The sequence below is a fragment of the Enhydra lutris genome, unplaced genomic scaffold (assembly GCF_002288905.1).
Source record: "Enhydra lutris kenyoni isolate GAN:26980312 unplaced genomic scaffold, ASM228890v2 scaffoldscaffold37, whole genome shotgun sequence".
Classification (NCBI taxonomy): Eukaryota; Metazoa; Chordata; class Mammalia; order Carnivora; family Mustelidae; genus Enhydra; species Enhydra lutris.
Genome location: NW_019154121.1, coordinates 14,396,035 through 14,416,292, shown reverse-complemented (window position 1 = coordinate 14,416,292; position 20,258 = coordinate 14,396,035). Strand labels below are relative to the sequence as shown.

Genomic DNA, 20,258 nt, shown 5'->3' with positions numbered 1-20,258 from the left:
CTCTCTCTGACAAATAAATAAAATCTTTTTAAAAAATTTAAAAATCAAGTTTATATCTAGTTATTAAACATTTACACAACTGCCTTAAAAATTGTAAATTATGATGACATGTATTCCAGGAAATCATCTCTTTAGTGCCTGAAATTGATTAATTTACAATCTCAGTTTTCGGTACATTTAAGGCAAGAGGGCACTGCTGTTTCTATTATATTAATTACCATGTCAAAGGAAGTCAGCTTGAGCTGTGTTATTTCTTTCATCATGACCCTGAATCTCACGTTCAAAATTTTAAGATTCTGAAACCACATTTATCTGTTATTTAGCCAAAGGATAGAACACTGGTTCTCTGTTTTTAATTTCTATGTTTTTGCTTTTAGATTTTCAGATGGTGCAGATGTAAATATTATTTGAAAAGTACAATCTCAACTGTTAAAGTGACTCATTTAATGTTTAAGATGATATATTGTATTTATAAAATCAGATTAAAATGAATATCAAAGCCATGCTGTATATGACTGTCATGACTAAAGACTGGCAGAAATACAGTCTGGAAGCAGTAAGTGATTATTAACACAACTTATCTCTTAAAGTAGCTCATAAGTGAGTAAATACTGAGACAATTCCCTATTAAATCATTCATATGGACTCTAAAACTTCCACAGTTAATTGTTTTATTTGGCTTTTGTCTAGTTGACTATATCTACAAGTTTTAATGGAGTCTGGGGTCAGAGACCTGAGTTTGCATCCTGACTTGTACCACTTAGTGCTGGTATCATTCTGGCCCAAACTGGTAGGAGTCTCAGTTTCCCTCCTATGACATGGGAATTCCTGTCTTCCAAATACAGCTAATTTAGCCATTCATTCAGCAACATTTATTGGGCCAGACATGCCATGGTGGTAACGTAACTGTGACCCTGACATTGTTATGATTCTCCAGAATGGGTCACTAACATCTGTTTATCAGACTCAATCAGAAACTCAGGTCTCTGGATGAGAATGGGAATAGGAACTTTGGTCTAGGTGTTGGGGTGCAGTTCTACATGATGAGATCCACAGCATGGGAGAGGAGTGAGCTGCCATCAAGGGACCAATGCACACTCCCCAGGGGTCACCAATGGGACTCCTGGGTCAGCCTTGGACTTCCATTTGGTTGTGGAAAGAACAGATCAGGACTGAGGAATCATTTTCCCACAGCCCCTTATTTGAAGCCAGAAACAAAATTCTTATTTTCATGAGGATTCACCCAAGAATGGGATAGGTCATCAGTGGACCCAGCAGTGAGGAACATGGAGAGACAGACTCTAGCTCCAACTCTATGTATCTGTTTCTTTCCATTTATGCTGCTACTGCCCCAGTTTAAGCTGCCACTATCTCTTAGCCATCCTTCTTCAATTCAGTACATTTTCCAAGTGCCAACCCTTCAAACACTGTAAACTTTTCAGTGCTTAAAACCCTATGGTGGCTTCCTATTGTACAGAAAATTAAATCCATGCGCTACTCTTTTTTTTTTTAAAGATTTTTATTTATTTATTTGACAGAGATCACAAGTAGGCAGAGAGGCAGGCAGAGAGAGAGGGAGGAAGGAGGCTCCCCGCTGAGCAGAGAGCCCGACGCAGGGCTCCATCCCAGGACCCTGAGATCATGACCTGAGCCAAAGACAGAGGCTTTAACACACTGAGCCACCCAGGTGCCCCCATGCTCTACTCTTTACTAAAGTCTTTGAGGCCCTACAAAACTTATCCTCTGCTCACCTCTCCAAAGTCATCTCTAGTTCGTCCACCCTTTGTTTACCACTGCTTCTTTTAAATCTTGGAAAACCCAGTCGATGCATTGCTGTACTTTACGCACTCTTCCATCTTCTGGGAACGCTCTTCTGTTGGCTAGCTCCTTTTCATTCCCCCAAACTAAGGTGGAATGCAGCATACAAAAGTCAATATTAAATTGAAAACTCCATTATTAAATTGAAAGCTTGTTAGGCAGCAGCAGTTAAATCTTACTTACCTTTGTTTCTCTGGAAGGACCCAGCATGCGTAGGAGTTCAATAAATATTTATTGAGTTGATTCACACTAACAACTGTGAAAGGAAAATTTTTTGAGGTCATGGATATTTAGTTGCTAAGTTAAACATGACTCATTAGCAAGACATACTTTTCAGTTAGGTCAAAATCAGAAACAGCCCTCCTCCTTCCTACACGTCATCTCTTCCTTTGTGTGTGTTTTGTTTGGACTCTTACTTCATTTATTATCTTCCATTTTTTTCTGTTTGCATTCACTGTTCCTCATTAGACGTTTCATAGTTCCCTGTGTCCACTTCCTTACCTCTGGTTCGTTCTTTCACTCCTGCTACTCCACCACGACTGCTAGGGCAGAAGATATTAATGACCAAGTAGCCAGGTCCAATGGCCTCTTTGTAGTCCTCACTTTACCCCTTGTGCCTTCAGCAGTCGTCCCTGTCACCTTGAAACTCTCTTTCTTTGGCTGCCAGGACATCACTTTCCCTAAGTATCCCCCCTATTCACCAACAATTTCTTGTTTTCATTCATTGCTCTGAATGAATGGGATGGACCCACCCCTAATGTATTTTCCAAGGTTCTGATCTCAACTCTTCTCTTTAAAGATCTTACTTAACACCACAACTTCAAATGCCATCTATATGAGATAATTTTCATACATATATGTGACAAATTTTCATAATACTTACCCACACAAAGAAATTAAAATGAGCACGTGTAAAAACTGATAAAATCCAAATAAAGTCTCTAATTTACTTAATAACGTTGTAATGTCTATTTCTCCAGTTTGATCACGTGCTCTGGTTATATGGGATGTCATCGTTGGGGAAAGCAGGGAAGTAGTAAGAGAGAAATCTGTGTACTATCTTGGCAACTTCTGCTCTTGCTCCCGTGAATCTTAAAGACTTAAAAAGTTAAAACCCATGAGATGGCCTTATAACAAACAAACCAGTCCTTTGTAGTTTATTTATTGAATCTCCTTTCTTCTATTTTATAGTGTGACAATTATTCTTACTTTGAATAACAGTTGTCTACTTCGTAGGATAAAGGTCCTTTTTTTAACACATTGTGAATATGTCTAACTAAATTTTATTTCAGTATATCACTCAAAATAATTTTTCAGATATAGTGAATTTTGTAACATGTTGCCAGACACATTTGCCATCCATTTGAAATTCATTATGGGATTTGGGAAGTTTAATATGGATGTTATTAAATATATTTAATATTTTAATTTAATTCAAACATATTTAATAAATATGTAATATATTTACATATAATGCCAACTGTGATTTAGTCATATTTATGCAACATTCAGTCACATTTTAGGACATATGTTACTATTTTAATTTATAAATGAAAATATCATATGTTTGAAAAGAATAGTCATAGTGTTAAAAATTTGATCTAAGAAGACTGCATTCACTTTGACAAGTATTGTGCTAAGTAGGGAAAGTAAGAGCAAAATTTGTTGATTGATTACACATTATTTCTTTATGAATTATATGCAGTGGTTTTTAAATGATCACTGTCTTTGGGGGGTTTTGCCTGTTGTAGAGTTGGAATTGATTTTGAGGTGACTGTTGCCTTACTAAAATTAGCTAACAAATAAAACCAGGTGAAGATTTATTTAGTATTCAGACTATACTTGATAAAGGAATTTTCCACTTCTAACAAAAATAAGTGGAAAAGTCCGTATTTGGAAAAAGTATTAGCAGTGCAATAGTTTGACAAGGGACAGTTCCACCGGTATTATTCAAGTTTCTACAGATATTTCATTTTCAAATAACTCATGTCAAGCCAAAGTAATTCAATTTATTTATAAGAAGACAAAACATGAATCCATTTCCTTCAAGAAAATGGAACATTTGAGAATCGATGAAAGAGCAATATATTGTTTATCAGTTGCTAATATTGACTGACCTCCATTTTTAAATTAAACTTTTTTGGAATAATTATAGATTGGCATGCAGTTACAAGGAATAATACAGAGAGATCCTGTATAACCATAACGTGGTTTCCTATAACAGAGTACAGGACTGTAGTATAATATCACAAGTAGGATATTAACATTAACAATACTGACATTGATACGGTCAAGACACAGAAAGTTTCCATCAACATAAATATCTCTCACATTGTCCTTTTATAGACACTTCCTCCCTCCCAATTCCACCTCTTCATCAACTCCTGGAAACCATTAATCTGTTCTCCAGACTTATAATTTTGTTATCCTAAGAATGTTATATAAATTACTTACTAGTAATTAATCTTTGTAAGTAATCTTTGGAGACTGACTTTTTCATTCAGCATAATTTTCTAGAGATTCAGTTCGCTGCATGTATCATGAGCTGGTTCCTTTTATTTATTTTTATTTTGTGATATGGATGTACCACAATTTATTTAACCATTTACCTATTGAAAGACATGTGAGTTGTTTCCTGTATTTGGCTATGATAAATACATCTTTTAGAAACATTTGTGTACAGGTTTTTAGGTGAATATAAGCTTTCATTTCTCTGAAATGAATGCTTAAGAGCTCAGTTGTGTGGTAAGCAAATGTTTAGTTTTATAAGAAATTGGCATTCTTTTTAACAGAGTAGCTGTACCATTTTACAAAGGAGCCAACATTCATGGGGAAAGGCAGAGTTGGAAGAGGGATTGGGGTGGGTAGAATAAGGGAGCAGAGGAGGAGAGGGGATGAGAGAGAAGGAGGGGGTGAGTAGATTTTCAAACATTTGGAAAAGCTGAGCTCTGACAGCACATGAGCCTTGGTCCAGGTGTAGCTCCCTGCTTTTTTCTGTTCGGTTATGTGAAAAAATTAACTTCCTCTTCATGCTTAGGCTACTTTGGGTTAAGTTTTATCTTTGCAATGGAAGCATCCATTTTCTAAGGTTGTTGTCCCCATGAGGCTGGGACTCTGACCATGGACACCTCTCACCTTACATCCTTTTAAACCACAAAATGGAGACAAGAGAGATATGTTTTTCACCAGTTTCAGCATAAGTATTTCCAGGGAAGGACTCTAAGCATGTCCTTAGCTTGAGACACATGCTTTGCCTAGACAAAACACAGGGGCCACTGTGTTTTGCATATAACATTCTCTCATATATTCCCAGTGTCTAGAAGACCGCCTGGCATATGCTTCATAAATACTGACCAGATGTATGAGGATCGCTGGAGAAGAAGGTTTTAGTGAGAGACTAAAGAAGTGAGAGACTGAAGAAATTGGCCTCCGAGGTCCTACTTTAATGTTCACTGATTCTATGCTAGGGTGATAGACTGGGAGGTTAATAACACAATTTGTAAATTTTTTTAAAAGATTTTATTTATTTATTTGAGAGGGAGAGCAAGAGAGAGAGAGCACAAGCAGGGACAGGGGCAGAGGGAGAAGCAGACTCCCCACTGAACTGGGAGCTGGACGTGGGGCTCGATGCCAGGATGCTAGGATCACCACCTGAGCAGAAGGCAGACGCTTAACCGCTGAGTGACCCAGGTGCCCCAATAACATAATTTTTTAAATGTAACCTTCTACTCAATAGTTGCTGTGTTGATGGGTTTAATTTTACTTTGCACCTTCCATGTTCCAGAAGCTCTTAGACATACTGTATAAATTTATTTCATTAGATGTTTTATTCTCACTTTGTAAGCCTCAGCATGTGACTCCGTTTTGAGGCAAGTCAATGTAAATACTCGAGCAGATGTAGTTACCCACTGTTGATTTTCATGGCAGAACAAACACTTGAAGGACGAACAGACTTGGCACATACGGAACCTACTAAAGGAGCTGAGTGAAGAGAAGTCAGACGGGTTACCAGTTGTAACAAGAGAAGATGTTGAAAACGCAATGAAGGAGAAATGGAAGTTTGAAAGAGATCAGGAGGAAAACTTGAAAGGTGACTTAGGAACTTAGGCATTTCTTGAATGTGTTCATGCTTTTGTCTCCTAATATGTTTAAAGTGTGGCGAACATGTCCAGATGAGAACATTACCACCGCAAGCACACACACATGTGGGTAAATGGGCCGGAGAGGGAAGTAAGAGTGGGCAGAGCTACTGAAGCCAAGTGAGGGGGAGGTGGGGGAGGAAGAGGAGGAAGGGCACTGACCAAAAACAAAGGCAGAGGAAAACCACCTGGCTCTCAACAGCAGACAAGAGCCTGTTAGCTGCTACCCTGAAGTCCTCACAGGGGGAATTTGTTCTTTCCTCAGGGAAATTCTCTTGTCTGACAGGTTCTTTGGCTTCCAACTCAGTTCAGACTGGGGAACAGGGTGAATATTGCCATGAAGCTGCCCCCCCACCAGTATCACTAAGGGAGCTAAGCCCCCCATTTTGGTGGGAAAAGAGGAATGAGAGTTGGCTAGGGGGAAGGTTGGAGGACGTGGAAAGAAATAATTCTAGGTGCAGAAGATGGTAGAGCATGACCTACTCTTGCATGGACTTTAGGAAAAACCATGGGTAGGTGGGTGAGTCATACATCATTCTAACACATGCATTTTTTTTTTTTAAAGAAAAATTTTATTCCTATATCCGAAACTTTCTGCTAAGATTTCCCAAACCACTTCTGCCAGAACCTCTATATAAACCATCACAGCTAGGAAGCTGGAAAACTTAGGGAGAGATGTGAGTGTTCTCAGAAAGCAGTCCTAGCAGCTGGAAGGCATAACAAGGATGAGATTCCCTGAACTTCTGCAAGTTCAGAGAGCCTACTGACCCAAGCACTTTATGCACAGCAAGCACACCATCTGTCAACAGCTGTGGTTTTGAATGAGATGGTTTCCAAAACCAGCCATCAACCAGCAAACTTCATTTTTAGGGGTCTCCACAACTGTTCCCACAAGCCTGTTCTGCCTGTTCTTTGGAGGGCAGGGGGGATGTCACGAGGTGGTAGATACTGTATTTCCCAGGGTGCCTCTCCAGGAGACTTCTGTTTATGTTCGGAAGGAGGACTTTAATAAGTCCCTTGGGATGGGAGTGAGACCACAAACAATACTTAGATGTGCTCACTAAAGTGCCTTCGCAGGGAAATGGGCCCAGCTAGCCAAGGTGTCCTGGTTACAGTTTCGGCTGAGTGCTAGGACGCATGTGTCATGAGTGACTGGGGCGACACCGGGTGACTGAGCACAGCAGAGGAGGGCTGGGCATGCGAGGCGGTCCAAGGACCAAAGGAGCCCACAGATGCTGAGGGAGGGAGGGAAAGCAGGAGGACAGACGGATGGGAAAAGCCTTTGTGAGGCAGTTCTCTTATGTCCCTGGGAGTCACTGTAAACTGAGTGGGTTTGGGGAGCGGCGGCGACAGCTTCATCTGGCAGCTTGTTGCAATGCAGAGTCTCAGGCCCATTCCGGTCTCCTGACTTAGAGTCTGCACTGTCACGAGATCCGGGGGGACTCCCATGCACGGGAAGGTTCGAGAAGAACTGATGTAACCCCTGTTTTTCACCTTTTAGTTAGGACTCTTCAGTTGCATGGATGAAAAGTTAACCCAAACTACCCTAAGCATAAAGAGGGTGTTATAAAACCAAACGGAAAAGGAAGGGTGCTCCTGACCTGGACCCAGAGCCTCACATGCTGTCCGATCTCAGCTTTTCTCTCTCTTTTTTTAACCTCTTCTCCCTCTCCTTCTTTCTTTCTCCCCATCCCTGTCTTTTACCCCTCTTCTCCTTCTGTCTTGCTCCCGAAAGTTGGCTCCTTTTTCTGAGGCCGTTGTCCCCATGAAGCTGGAACTCTGACCATGGACACTTCTCACCGTACATCCTCTTAACCTTCAAATAGAGACAAAAGAGACATGTTTTCCCCCAGTTCGAGGGACTGTGTTTCCAGGGAAGGCCTCTGAGCATGTGCCCAGCTTGAGACACATGCTCCCCCTGAACAAATCTTTCTGGCCAGGAGAAGGGGCCACTGTAATTGGCCCTCTTGTTTGACAAGGGGCAGGAGGAGGGAAGGGACATGGGCTCTGGCAAAGTAGAACAGCCGCCATTCCCTCCACCTCTCTTTCAGTCTTCAGTGACCGTACCCAGCCCTCCACTCAAAGGCTGACTGTGGGACAGGGCTGAGACAGCAGCCGCTTGTCATGCATATTATAGCGGTATTCACTGTTCAGTGGCAATAACAAGGGCCATTTATCAAGGGATTTAAAAATATAGGATCTTATTTACCGTCTTGGAAAAAGACATGTCTGGAGTCCTTCCGCCACTCTATATTGAAGAACATCCCTCTGCCCTGATTGTAATGCGTCGGTCATTCCATAAACATTTATTGAGCACCAGCTAATTGCCAGACTCCATGATAAGTGCTGCTTTTGTAGAGAAGAATAAGATGTGGTCTTACCTTCAGGGAGCTGTCAAACAAGATGGTGTGTGGCACTGAGCCAAATGGCCCCTAAATTCCTTGTACTCTGCTCTTTGTAATACTTCCAGTTCTAAAATATTGAGAAGCACGAGACCCAGCCTAAAGATGGAGTAGAATATCATGTTTAGCAAGTGCACCAGGACAAAGTGAAGGCTTATATGGGCAACACAGCTCAGTATTTGTACATATTTTACTAGAGAGTTTATCTTTCACTCTGAAGGCCTTTGTAAGTGGGGCCCAGGGAAGACATGTTGAGATTACTGTCCTATGGTATCATCTCACACAAGGGAAGCCCAAACACTGAACTTTAGATGGAAGCAATCTATTTATTTACAAAAATGGTTGTCAGGGACAGCACAGGATAAAAGTTGAACTCACTTTGCCCAGAGGCACAATGGTCAGAAAAGTGACAATTTATTAATAAAAAGTCTATGTGATATAATGTACAAAATAGGACACTTATCAAGCTATCATGGGATTAATTTAAGCTTCTGCATTCCCAGGCATATAGGTAGTCTATTAACTTACCTGTCACAGCCTAAAGCCACACATCTATTTTATAATTGGAAGTTTAATTTTACTTGGATTATGCATCATGAGGGAGAAACAATAGTTGAAATAGTTTAGATTCACTTTAACTGTAGATAAAAATTTGCATTTATGAGTTAACAGCATTTTAGTAGCAGACCTTTCAGGCCTTAACTTCATAAAATCAAATTGCAACGTATCATGGCTATAAGAACAATGGAAACAACATGGTGCCTTGATTTTCTCTCAACAGATATGCGCATGCAAATAAGTAATGCTGAGAAACTATTTCTTGAGAAACTCAGTGAAAAGGAATACTGGGAAGAATACAAGAATGTAGGCAGTGAACACCATGCTAAACTCATTACCTCCTTGCAGAATGACATCAGTAGAGTTAAAGAAAATGCAGAGAAAATGTCAGGTCAGTTGCAACAAAGCTAGTTCAAATTCAATAGAAAATCTTTGGAGAACAGCCCTTTGGTAGAAGGGAAAAAATGTGTACTTCCTGGATCATTCTTTACTATCAGCACAAGCAGCTATGAACCTAAGGTGGAGAGAGGAAGTGCAGAAACTCTCCCAGGACCACCAATGGAACTGAGGAGAAGAAGGACTGGTGTTGGGGCTGGGGGGGAGTGGAGAATCCCTGAGACCAACTGCCTTGGAGAATGAAGCTTCATTCAGTGGATGGTGTCTGCATGTTTCTATTCCTAGGTCTGGGGCAATTCAACTGAGGTAGGAAGGTCCGGGAACAGGGTTATATTGAAAAGAAATTTACCTGAAGCAAGCTTAAAACAACTTAATCAGGCTATAAAACCGGAATCATTGTAGAGAAACACAATGCTAGGTAATAGTCAGATTACTAGTAATCTAGTAAATGCTAGGTTATAGTCAGTAAATGCTAGGTTATAGTCAGAAAGAACTGAAACACAAACACAAGACGGGAAATGGAGAGAGTGTGGAGTGTGATGGCATCAGGAGTGATGAAGCTTACCAGGACTAGTTCTGAGAACCATGAGGCCATCTATCTGTCACTGTGGCTAAGCACAATGGCTTAAAAAAAATCAGAGAACCAGAGAAAGGAAAGTCATAGAGTAGAATAAATGGAGAGATCGGATGACTCAGAAGAACACTGGCCAGATGACAGCTGGTGATGGTGCCCTGAGTAGTGGAGGTATTCATGTGGGGTCATTTCCATGATCCCCTGCAGGGGCCCTGTCATGGGATGTTCCACTACTGGACCAAGAATTCTGTAAGTTTCTCAGCTCAGGGCTTCTGCACCACAAAGGCAATGTAAATTTGGTTCCAAATCAGTCTGAGTTTAGAGTTCCAATTTTTCAAAATATTTTCCTCCCCAGAAAAAAAGTGGAGAATAAAAGGGACACCTTCTGAGGCAACCAGGTGGCTCAGTTGGTTAAGCATCTGGCTCTTGGTTTCAGCTCAGGTCATGATTTTAGGGTCCTGAGATCAAGCCCTACATCAGGCTCCACACTCAGCAGGGCATCTGCTTGGAACTCTCTCTCCCTCTTCCCCTCCCTCCTGCCCACTCTCTCTCTCTCTTTCTCTAATAATAAATAAATAAATCTTTTTTAAAAAGGGAGAGGGGACACCTTTCTATGCCCATCTATCCTCCAGCCCCTCAGACCCTCTCTCTAGATAAAACCACTATTACCAATTTTTGTAGCTGTTGTCCGAAATACTTTGTATCAACATATACAGAGCATGCTACAAATACAATTTGGCACTTGCTTTTTCATGTAACAATATGAACATTCTTATAGATCAGTACATATTAGTACTTCATTCTTCCAGTAGCTACTTTGTTTTGTTGTATTATAATATTTTTACAAGTCCCCTACTCATAAGCATTTAGGTTGTTTCCTATATTTTACTAATACAAATAATGCTGCAATGAATATTCTTAAAAGTCTCCTTTTACTGTAATGAATATCCTTGTATTTATGTAATTTCATTTTTGTGTATCTCTAGGAAGGAATAGCTGGCCCAAAGTGCCCATTTATTTCTTTTTTATTTTGATAGATATGGCCATCCATAGAGCTTGTACCAAGTTGACCAAACACCCCTAACCCATGCCTGATGTCTCCCTGTGTAGATGAGGATGCCTATGTTTCTGCATCTTCAACAACAGGGATGTTAGCTAACTTTTTGTTCTTTGCCAGTCTTAAAAGGAGAAAGTTATATCTCACTGTAAATTTAATTTCCACTTCTCTTATTATAAGTGATAGTGGATATCTTGTCACAAGTTCAGGAAATGTAATGGGAAATATAACTACATTTCCTTTTCTGTGAACCATCTGTTCACATCCCTTGCTCATTTTTCTACTGTGTTGTAAAGTTCTTTACATTTTAAGGAAATTAGCTCTTTAACTGTAACACAAAGTACAAATATTTCCACCATTTGTCATTAGTCTTTTTTGATGGGCTATATTTATGGGGACATATTGAAGTTTTAGAGTGCCCAAACTAGATTTTTATTTTATGATATCTGAGATGATGAATAAGTTGTCCAATATTTTCTTCTAGAATATTTATGGTGTCATTTTAATATTTACATCTTTGATTTTTTTCTGTGTCTATGCGGTAGGAAACCAACTTTATTTTTTAGCAGATGGTAACCCTAACCTTAACCCTAACATTGTGTATCAAATCATTCATTTTAACCCTGCTGATTTGAAACGCTGACTTTATCATACTTTAGTTTCCCATGTGTATCTGGGTCTCTCCTTGTACTTTCTGTTCTGTTCCACTGATCTATGTATTTGTGTACCAGTCCTATACTTTTAAAATGGTTACTATTTGGGGAAGTTTAAAAGTTTTAATCCCCCCAACATTTCTTTATATTTTAAATTAAGAAGTCATCTTCTCAGATAAAATTATGAACCCATTATCTTGATCAGAAATTTGGATGATTTCTTTGAGTTGTAAAGTGTCATGCTGTGTATCCAGCTTTGGGATGGTGGTAATAACACTTACATATTGAATTATTTTCTGGTTAAACCTTAGTCTGTAGCTGACTTTAGGTGTCATAGGAAAATAGCTGTTATGGGCTTTTCTTATCTTCATTAGTTTTAGGGATTTCTCCTAACCATGCAGGTAGCAGCAGCAACTTGGCTTGGGGACTATGGAAATACTCTGGGGGCCAGTAATTGGACCATGGGTAAAAGCAGGACACTTAAATTGATTTATCTGGAGCCTTACTATTGTCGTTTTTCTTCCCTTCCTCCATGATTTCTCTAGAATGTTCCTCCCACACCCATGATCATGGAGTTTACTTGCAAGGAACAAGTATTTTAGGGTAAGAGGTGGTTATTGAAACAGGACACTAAAGTCAACTTTTTAAGTCTCAGTTTAAATTGGGGTGCTAATATAACAGACACCACATTTCGGAGTAAACTGAGAGACTGCCATGCCGAGGAGACAGAAAACTGAGTTCCAGTCTATACAAGAAGTTGGAAAGGTCAAGAAAAGATTGTTGGAAATTAGGGGACAGTGTTTAGGAAGAGATCTTGGTGTGCTGTACGTCCTATGCTGTCTCACAAAGGGGCAGGTGAAGAGTAATTCTTCTGTCACCTCAGATCAAGATGAACAATCTTTGAGGAAATTCCTCAGATTGTTCAGTATGCATCCTCTGTGGCTTGGGAGACATGGAGGTCTAGTCCTGAGAAATCTAGAGGGTAAGAGACTGACTGATCATTCTGACAGCAGAGCCAAAGGGGAAGCGGCTGCTGTCCTGAGCTAGGCCTGTGTCTTAGTCCTTTTAGACTACTACAACAAGATACATTAAGTGGGTGTTTTATAGACAACAGAAATTTATTTCTCACAGTTCTGCAGGCTGGGAAGTTCAAGATCAATGCCAGCAGTTTTGGTGTCTGGTGAATACCCACTTCTTGGTCCACAGACAGTCATCTTTAGTGAAGGGACAAAGGAGCTTTTTGGAGTCTTTTTTTAAGTGCATTAATCTCATTCTTGAGGGTTCCCCCCTCTTGACCTAAGGACCGCCCGAAGACCCCATCTCCAAATACCATCACACTGGGGATCATGTTTCAAGGCATGAATTGGGGGCAGGGGCCACAAATACTGTCCGCCGCAGGCTGCACTCTCAGAGTTTGTCATGGCAAAGCACAAACGTGTTTCCTTTGAATGTGCTGTGAGAGAGAGCTAGTACACAGTCCTGTTAGAGCTCCGTGATGGTGTCCTAACAGAGAAATAGGAGCCTGCATGTATGGGAGGGAGCAACAGATTGAGAGCCAGAGGCCAGAGGACAAGTTGTTGGCCAGCCTCAAGGACAGTACATCCCTGCATCAAGAAACACGGGTGAAATAACTAGCAATGGGGAAGGTGGTCCCCTGAAGAACGTATAAAATTCTCCCATGGAAAAGGAATCAACCTTAAGTGCCAGCTAGGACCAGAAAGTGCCACATTAGCTTGAGACAGTCTCTGCCAAGTGAGAGCTTTCTTGTCCCTTTCCATGTTTCTCTTCAGCCTTGAGGGAGGAGGCACAGAAACTCAAATTAGATGAAATAGTTGTATGTCCAGGTTGGGAAGGGAATAGCCACAGCTTTGAATGGAGTTTAAAGTTTTAATTACTACAAAAGACTGGATATGTTAATCCCTGATTGGAGGGCTCTTATTATCACAAAGGATCCAGAAAAGTAAAAAACTTGCCATATATCTTGTTGGGATAATTACTAGCCTCACAGTATGCATTTATTTTATTTTATTTATTTATTTGACAGACAGAGATCACAAGCAGGCAGAGAGGGAGAGGGAAGCAGGCTCCCTGCTGAGCAGAGAGCCCGATGTGGGGCTCGATCCCAGGACCCTGGGATCACGACCCGAGCCGAAGGCAGAGGCTTTAACCCACTGAGCCACCCAGGCGCCCCGTCACAGTATGCATTTTAAAGGGAAGAGATAAGGCTAAGTTTGTTTGATGTCCCATGGTCATGTTCGTTGAATATATCACTTGCAGTGAGGAATGGGAAGACTGAAGATGGAAACAGAAGCCCAGTGGTAGCTCTAGTGATGGCTCCTCTCTACATTTATCTTTCATGGCCTGTGCCCCCTTCATGTGGCCTCTGCTTTGCTCTGTCCTGTCCCCATTCTCTTCTTGCTTCCCACACACCAGTTCTTGCAGTTTTCTCCAGCCCAGATTCTGAAGAGCTGGTGTCCTCACCTACCTAAAGAAGATGAGCAAAGACCTTTATCCATGCCTCCTCATGGGGCATGGGTCGGCCATTCTGTGGTCAGCTATCCATCCCTGCCTTATTTGGGACCATCCATGAGCTCTGGGGTGGGGGGGGGGTGGGAGGAAGTACCTAGAGCTGCTTCCCTGAACTTTGGCTGGGAGATGTTGGGATAGTGAATAGAGGAAACACAGTCACTATTCTATCCAGCAAAAGGCTTTATCTCTCAATAAAAGGAAAGGGGACCTTAGTGAGGCCCAGCAATACAGAAAGTGTGGGGTTATGATAAGTCATTAGATATCAGGGTCACAGAGCATTTTTACTTTTGTCCTTCACCAGGCACACAGGACAGGAATCTCTAAAATTTCTTTGTACACTAAGATTTGGGTTCAAATGCACTTACAAAAAAGGAACATTACTTCTTTGAACATTGATTTCTTCATCTGTAAAAATGGGAGTCCTTTGGTGATCTCCAAGAGACTCACAAGAGGCCACTGCCGGCCTCTCCACAGGAGAGGGTCAGCACAGTGAGGTCGTGTGACACTGACAAGTGTGTGAAAAGTGGGCAACAGACTTCCAGAAAACAGTGGGGGAGCAAAGCAACACGGAGCCAGACCCAGCAGGGAAGGCAGAATGATGCAAAGCAAGTTTCAGCCAGCGTGGCTTTGCTATCAGCTTCTGAGAAGTGGCCACATTAGGGGTCTGAACAGCCAGGAGTTTAAAGGCACAAAGCCACAGTCTCCCATGCTCCCATTAGCAACATCTCCAACTTTTATGAGAGGAGATGTTTCATACTCCCAGCTTCTTTGGCTGTATTCACAAATGCATGGTTAACCATTGTTTCTCAAAGCAGCATGGGAATCACGAAAGCTAGCAATGAGATTTTTATATCCTCCCTTGTGCTGGTTACTCTGTTCTTCAGAAGATAAAGAGTTCATAGAATTTTATATGGAACTTGGAACAAGTTGGGTATTTTTATTGCTTTATCAGTGTTAATATGGCACTAGAGACAGCTATAACTTTAGTCAGAGCATATTTGATCATCTGTTTTTTAGGATTTGCAGCAAAGAATTAATATTTAATCTTATCAAGCTCCAGGTGATGGTTTCTTTCAGATGTTAAGAATGAAAAATCCGTTATAACTAAACTCCTGATCCATCGCAACTCTTAGACTGCCTGTTGTGTTTTGTTGGGTAGAAGTTTCAACTAAACAGCCACCCTTAGTCTAGTGGACTAGGTCCTGAATTGAAACAAATTCTATCAGAAATGAGATTGGAATGATTAAAATATCCAAGTGATAACTCCGAATGGGAGTAAGAAGAATAGAGGTTATATGGATGGGTATATGCAGGTTGGAATCATGAGGACTTCCATTTTCTTATTCTCCAGATGTCAGGTTAGACCAGTTTCCTTCCTCTCCACTCTCTACAGCAGCCTTAATGTCACTATATCACACTTTCCCTTGAACAGAGTTGTTGATGGTATGATCACGAAGCATCTTTCAAGGCCTAAAATTTTATGATCCTTTGCTCTCTCAATCCTGACTATGACATAAGAAAATCTGGAGAGAATAAAGAATCCTGCACTTCTTCATATCTGTCCTCCTTTCTTGCTCTGAGCCCCACTCAGAACGAGGGGCTGACTTTCACAGCCCCTTCACCCCCTCTGTCTTCTCATTCTGTCTTTCCTGCCCAAGGAAATGCATGCCAAGAATACTGGAAATTTAGTTAGATGGAGCCAGAGGTACAGGATGCTTCTCCTGCAGATAATCAAATCTTCTTTATATTTCCGTTATGGAATCAGAAGTGTGTGATATGCAAGGTAGATGGCTGCCCTAAAGTATTGGGAATTTTCCCTTTGGAAAGACAATCCTTTGAGAATACAAATATTCTTAGGAGAGACAGCATCTTAAGCTAATTCACATTAAGGTGTTGGCAAATTATTGGAGCGTTTCTTCTAACAGGAGTTACTAGATGCTTCAGTAAAAATGTACCCTGAGAATTTGGGGGGAAAATATGTAGAAAGGAGAGGAGAGGATCATGAAAGATAAAATTTACGAGCAGCATAGTTTTACCTAGGACTAGCCTTGTTAAAGCTTCTAATTTTCTTTTTAAAGAACACTATAAAGTCACTCTGGAAGATGCTAGAAAGAAAATAATCAGAGAAACTTTGTTGCAACTGGATCAAAAGAAGGAATGGGCCACACAGGTATATTTCAGTTTTCTTAAAAACAAAACAAAAGTTGCTCCTCTATTTTTTCCCATGGTATATTATAATGATTAAGAACCTGAGTTCTGAAGTTTGGCAGTTTAGTTTAAATCATGGTTCTACCACTTACTGGGAATATAAACTAAATTTGTTCCTTGACTTCTCTGGGCTTCAGTTTCCTAATTTTAAAAAAAGGGCAATAATGTTATTTACCTTTAAAGAAGAGTATGAGGATTAAATGAGATGATTTAAGTAGCATAGTGCTCATAAGGAACAAGAGCTCAGTAACTTATTCAGTTATTTTTAAGTAATAATAATGGCTACAACGAATTATGAAATACAAGTTTCGGATGCATTATAAAATGAAATATGATTTGTCTAAAAAGTACTGTCATATATATCCAAACCTAAGAGAGTGTACTTTACATTGTGGAGCTTTAAAATTTGGGGATATAAAAAAATGTTTGAGGGGCGCCTGGACAGCTCAGTCAGTTAAGTCTGCCTTCAGCTCAGTTCATGATCCCAGCATCCGGGGATCAAGTCCCGCATCAGGTTCCCTGCTCAGTGGGGAGACTGCTTCTCCCTCTTCCTGCCGTACCCCTCTGCTCATGCCAACTCTCTCTCTGACAAATAAATAAAATCTTAAAAAAAGTTTGAGATGTAATTTCCAACATTTTATGTTTTCTAATCCCTTTGTTTTCACTGTCCTTCCCCTGCCCCCAGACTCTCTCTTTGGTTACTAAGATCCCCACAGGGACTGTCTCTTCATTTACAGTAACTCCTCTTCAGAATCATAAACATCTGGTCTTCTTTAAAGTTCTTCACTGAATTTCAGTTGCTATTGTTTGTTGCTTAACTGTTAGTTCAATTGTTCTTTCAGTTACTATCCTACTGCATGACTTTTAAGTACTTATACAAATATAGAGGATTATGGAGAACTGACCAATAGTTTATTTGCCCATAAAATTCAGCCCATTTGGGACTGAATATGATGAAATGGCGAAGTCAACAATAAAATGATCTGAACATAGTTAAGATGATTAAAAATGCATCTGTAGATCAAATATATTTCAAGTATACACATTCAATATATCATGAGGACTGTTCCAGATACTGCTCTGAGCATTTTACATGTATGTCTCTCAACAATCCCATAAGGCAGACACTTGCTAAAGAGAAGATTGAGGCACAGAGAAATTTTTGTGGCTTTCCTAGAGCAAGTGGCAGAATCGAGATTCAATTCCAGATGTCTCCTTCAGATCATCATTCTTACTCACTACCTGATACATTGTCTTTTCTCTACATTAATGCCTAACACCCACACATGTGAATGAATTTTCCCCATTTTATCTGGCTATTTTAGCGTAACTTTAGCTTCTGATAATCCACTGTTGTGCAACCTTGGCTGCATATTGGAGTCACCTGAGAAGTTTGATTAACTCATTTGGTTCCTCAGAGATGCTTGTGTAATTGGCCTGCGATGTTGACTTGGTTTCTGGATTTGTCGAACTGCCCAGGAGATTCTAGCATGCACCCAAAGTTGAAGACCCCTGCTCCATTGTTAGTGAATGAAGCCATTAGCCCACTAACTTCCGTTATGAGATGTATTCTGCTTCTGTTCAAATGAAATTCTGTGTTCCAGGACACTTCAGAGCTATCAGTGGCAGCTGGAGTATAAAAGGTCTTGGTTCCTAGGGAATGTAGGTGTACCCTTAGTCTAATTAGCATGATTTGAAGAAAAAAAAATTATTGCAAATCTTCCAATTCAAAGACTGAGATAAATTTATTCATATTTTTAAATTACTTCTGTCTGTGTTTATGATCTATAAAATTTTTCCTAATTTCTCTTGTTTTGGTTATGCCCTTTGGTTACTGAATGTGGAATTTCTGTATCCATATAAAAGTACCTCACAGATAAATGCAATCTTTCATCCATTATAAAGTTCCTTTGGGGAAAACTATAAATAAACAAAAATTAAAAATGAATTTACATTTTATGAACTACTGAAAAAGTGATGATTTTCCTGTTTTCTTCATCTAAAATGACTTTCTCCAGGAGACAGTCTAGTTACCTTGAGACTATTTGTTATTAAGTTTGTAAATATGTATATATTTATTACTGACATGCAGAAGTCTTTCAGATTAAAAATGTAGTAAGAATCTACTCATGCTTTTGCTCTATGTTGGATTATGTCTATGACCCTAAACTTGAAGAATATTTGGTCCCTGAAGTTCACCCGCTTTAATCATGGAACAGATCACTTAATGAATTGATTTCATCATGGCAATCAGATTCAGTCACAATGGAAGCCAAATTGAATGGATAGCTATTGTCCAGTTCTCTAAATCACCTGTATTAGGCAGTGTGAATCAGCAAAAAATAATATGAGAATAAAGAACAACTGAAGCAAAAGTTCTTAGATATATTCCCCAAATAATTGCAAAACATAATGTAAAATGATCAGATAAGTTGATTGTGAAGCACCTGCTGCAAGTCTTCCTTAATACAGAAACTTTCTTTTAGAATGCCATACGGTTCATTGACAAGGGCAGCTACCGAGAGATCTGGGAGAATGACTGGCTGAAAAAGGAGGTAGGTGGAATTTTATTTTATTTATTTATTTTTAAAGATTTTATTTATTTATTTGACAGAGAGAGAGATCACAAGTATGCAGAGAGACAGGCAGAGAGAGGGGGATACAGGCTCCCCGCTGAGCAGAGAGCTAGATGCAGGGCTCAATCCCAGGACCCTGACATCGTGACCGGAGCCAAAGGCAGTGACTTAACCCACTGAGCCACCCAGGTGCCCCAGTAGGTGAAATTTTAAAAAACAATTTCTTCTTTCTCATTTTTTTGAACTGGAAAGGACGTTAATTTATGAGCCGAAGACTGGGAAAAGCATAGAATTGTGACTAGCTAAAGTAAAATGTAAGTGGAATCCTAATCTTATTACAAGCTGTTACTCAATGAATACCATCAATAATTTCAATAACAACTAGAAATCATTTTTGGCATCCTGACTCATATAATATACTCAAATGTATGAAGCTTCTTTATGCCCTAAAATTGACCTGGTCTTCCTCAAGACTCTACTTCCTTCTGGGTAGTGGGAGAAAGGCTGAAGGACCATTCTAGCCTCATTCCCTGCTGTTTTTGAATTGCCTTTTTGGGATGACATAGTCTCCTTCGCATAAATGTTCAGTCGGTTAGATTTCCTTACTTCCCCCTCCTCTGCTCCAAGACAGATCCTGTTATATAAGGAGGTGGGGCTTACATGCCCTCTTGTGGGGCATGTCATTGAAGAGGGCTCAGATCTGTGGGTTTCCTTTGGATCTTTGCTCCCTCTGCCTTTTGTCTGTACAGGACGTGCTTTCGTCTGCTCCCTGCACTGGTGACCTCTGAATGGACTGCTCTGGCCTTGTGGACATCATGTTGCAGCCAATACTGAACCCACAGTTGCAGCCATTTGCCAGTGGTCAAGATGTCCCTATCCACTGCAGTCTCTACAGCCTATCCAGGCTTGGTCATCAGACTCTCTTCACGCCTCTTTCTGGAGAACATGTGGGAACTAGTGGCCCAGTGTGCTACCTTAGACTCAGCTCCCCGGGTCTCCCTATACCAGCGCTGCAATACTGCTCTCACTGAATGTGGTCATGGGAGGACTTCTAGACCTTCTTTGTTATGAGGCACTGTCCTGTGTTCCTCACACCGTACAGACTAGACCCTCTGTCTTCCCTCCTTACACTCATGTACCTGGAAAACTCCCAACTCCCTTTTAGGCACAGACTTTGATGCTTAATTTCTTTCTGAATCATTTTGTATTTCCCCCAGAAAGTCTTGAGTACTTTTTACTCGGTGCTCTCTTGTTTCATAACTCTTGTTAAAATATGTTGAAATGGTCTGTTTTTGCATCTATCTCTTCATTGCAGAGAGCAGGCTATGCCTTTTCCACTGCATGTCCA

At 40.4% G+C, this 20,258-nt stretch overlaps 1 protein-coding gene across 1 annotated transcript in view; it reads left to right on the top strand.

Moving 5' to 3' along the window:
• LOC111154517 (coiled-coil domain containing 83) overlaps window positions 1-20,258 on the top strand; it is a 40,288-nt gene that overhangs the window by 8,121 nt on the left and 11,909 nt on the right. The window contains exons 3-6 of the mRNA XM_022514169.1: window positions 5,746-5,908; window positions 9,141-9,308; window positions 16,205-16,296; window positions 18,821-18,889. Of these exons, the coding sequence (XP_022369877.1) occupies window positions 5,746-5,908; window positions 9,141-9,308; window positions 16,205-16,296; window positions 18,821-18,889 (492 nt within the window). The remainder of the gene's footprint in view (window positions 1-5,745; window positions 5,909-9,140; window positions 9,309-16,204; window positions 16,297-18,820; window positions 18,890-20,258) is intronic.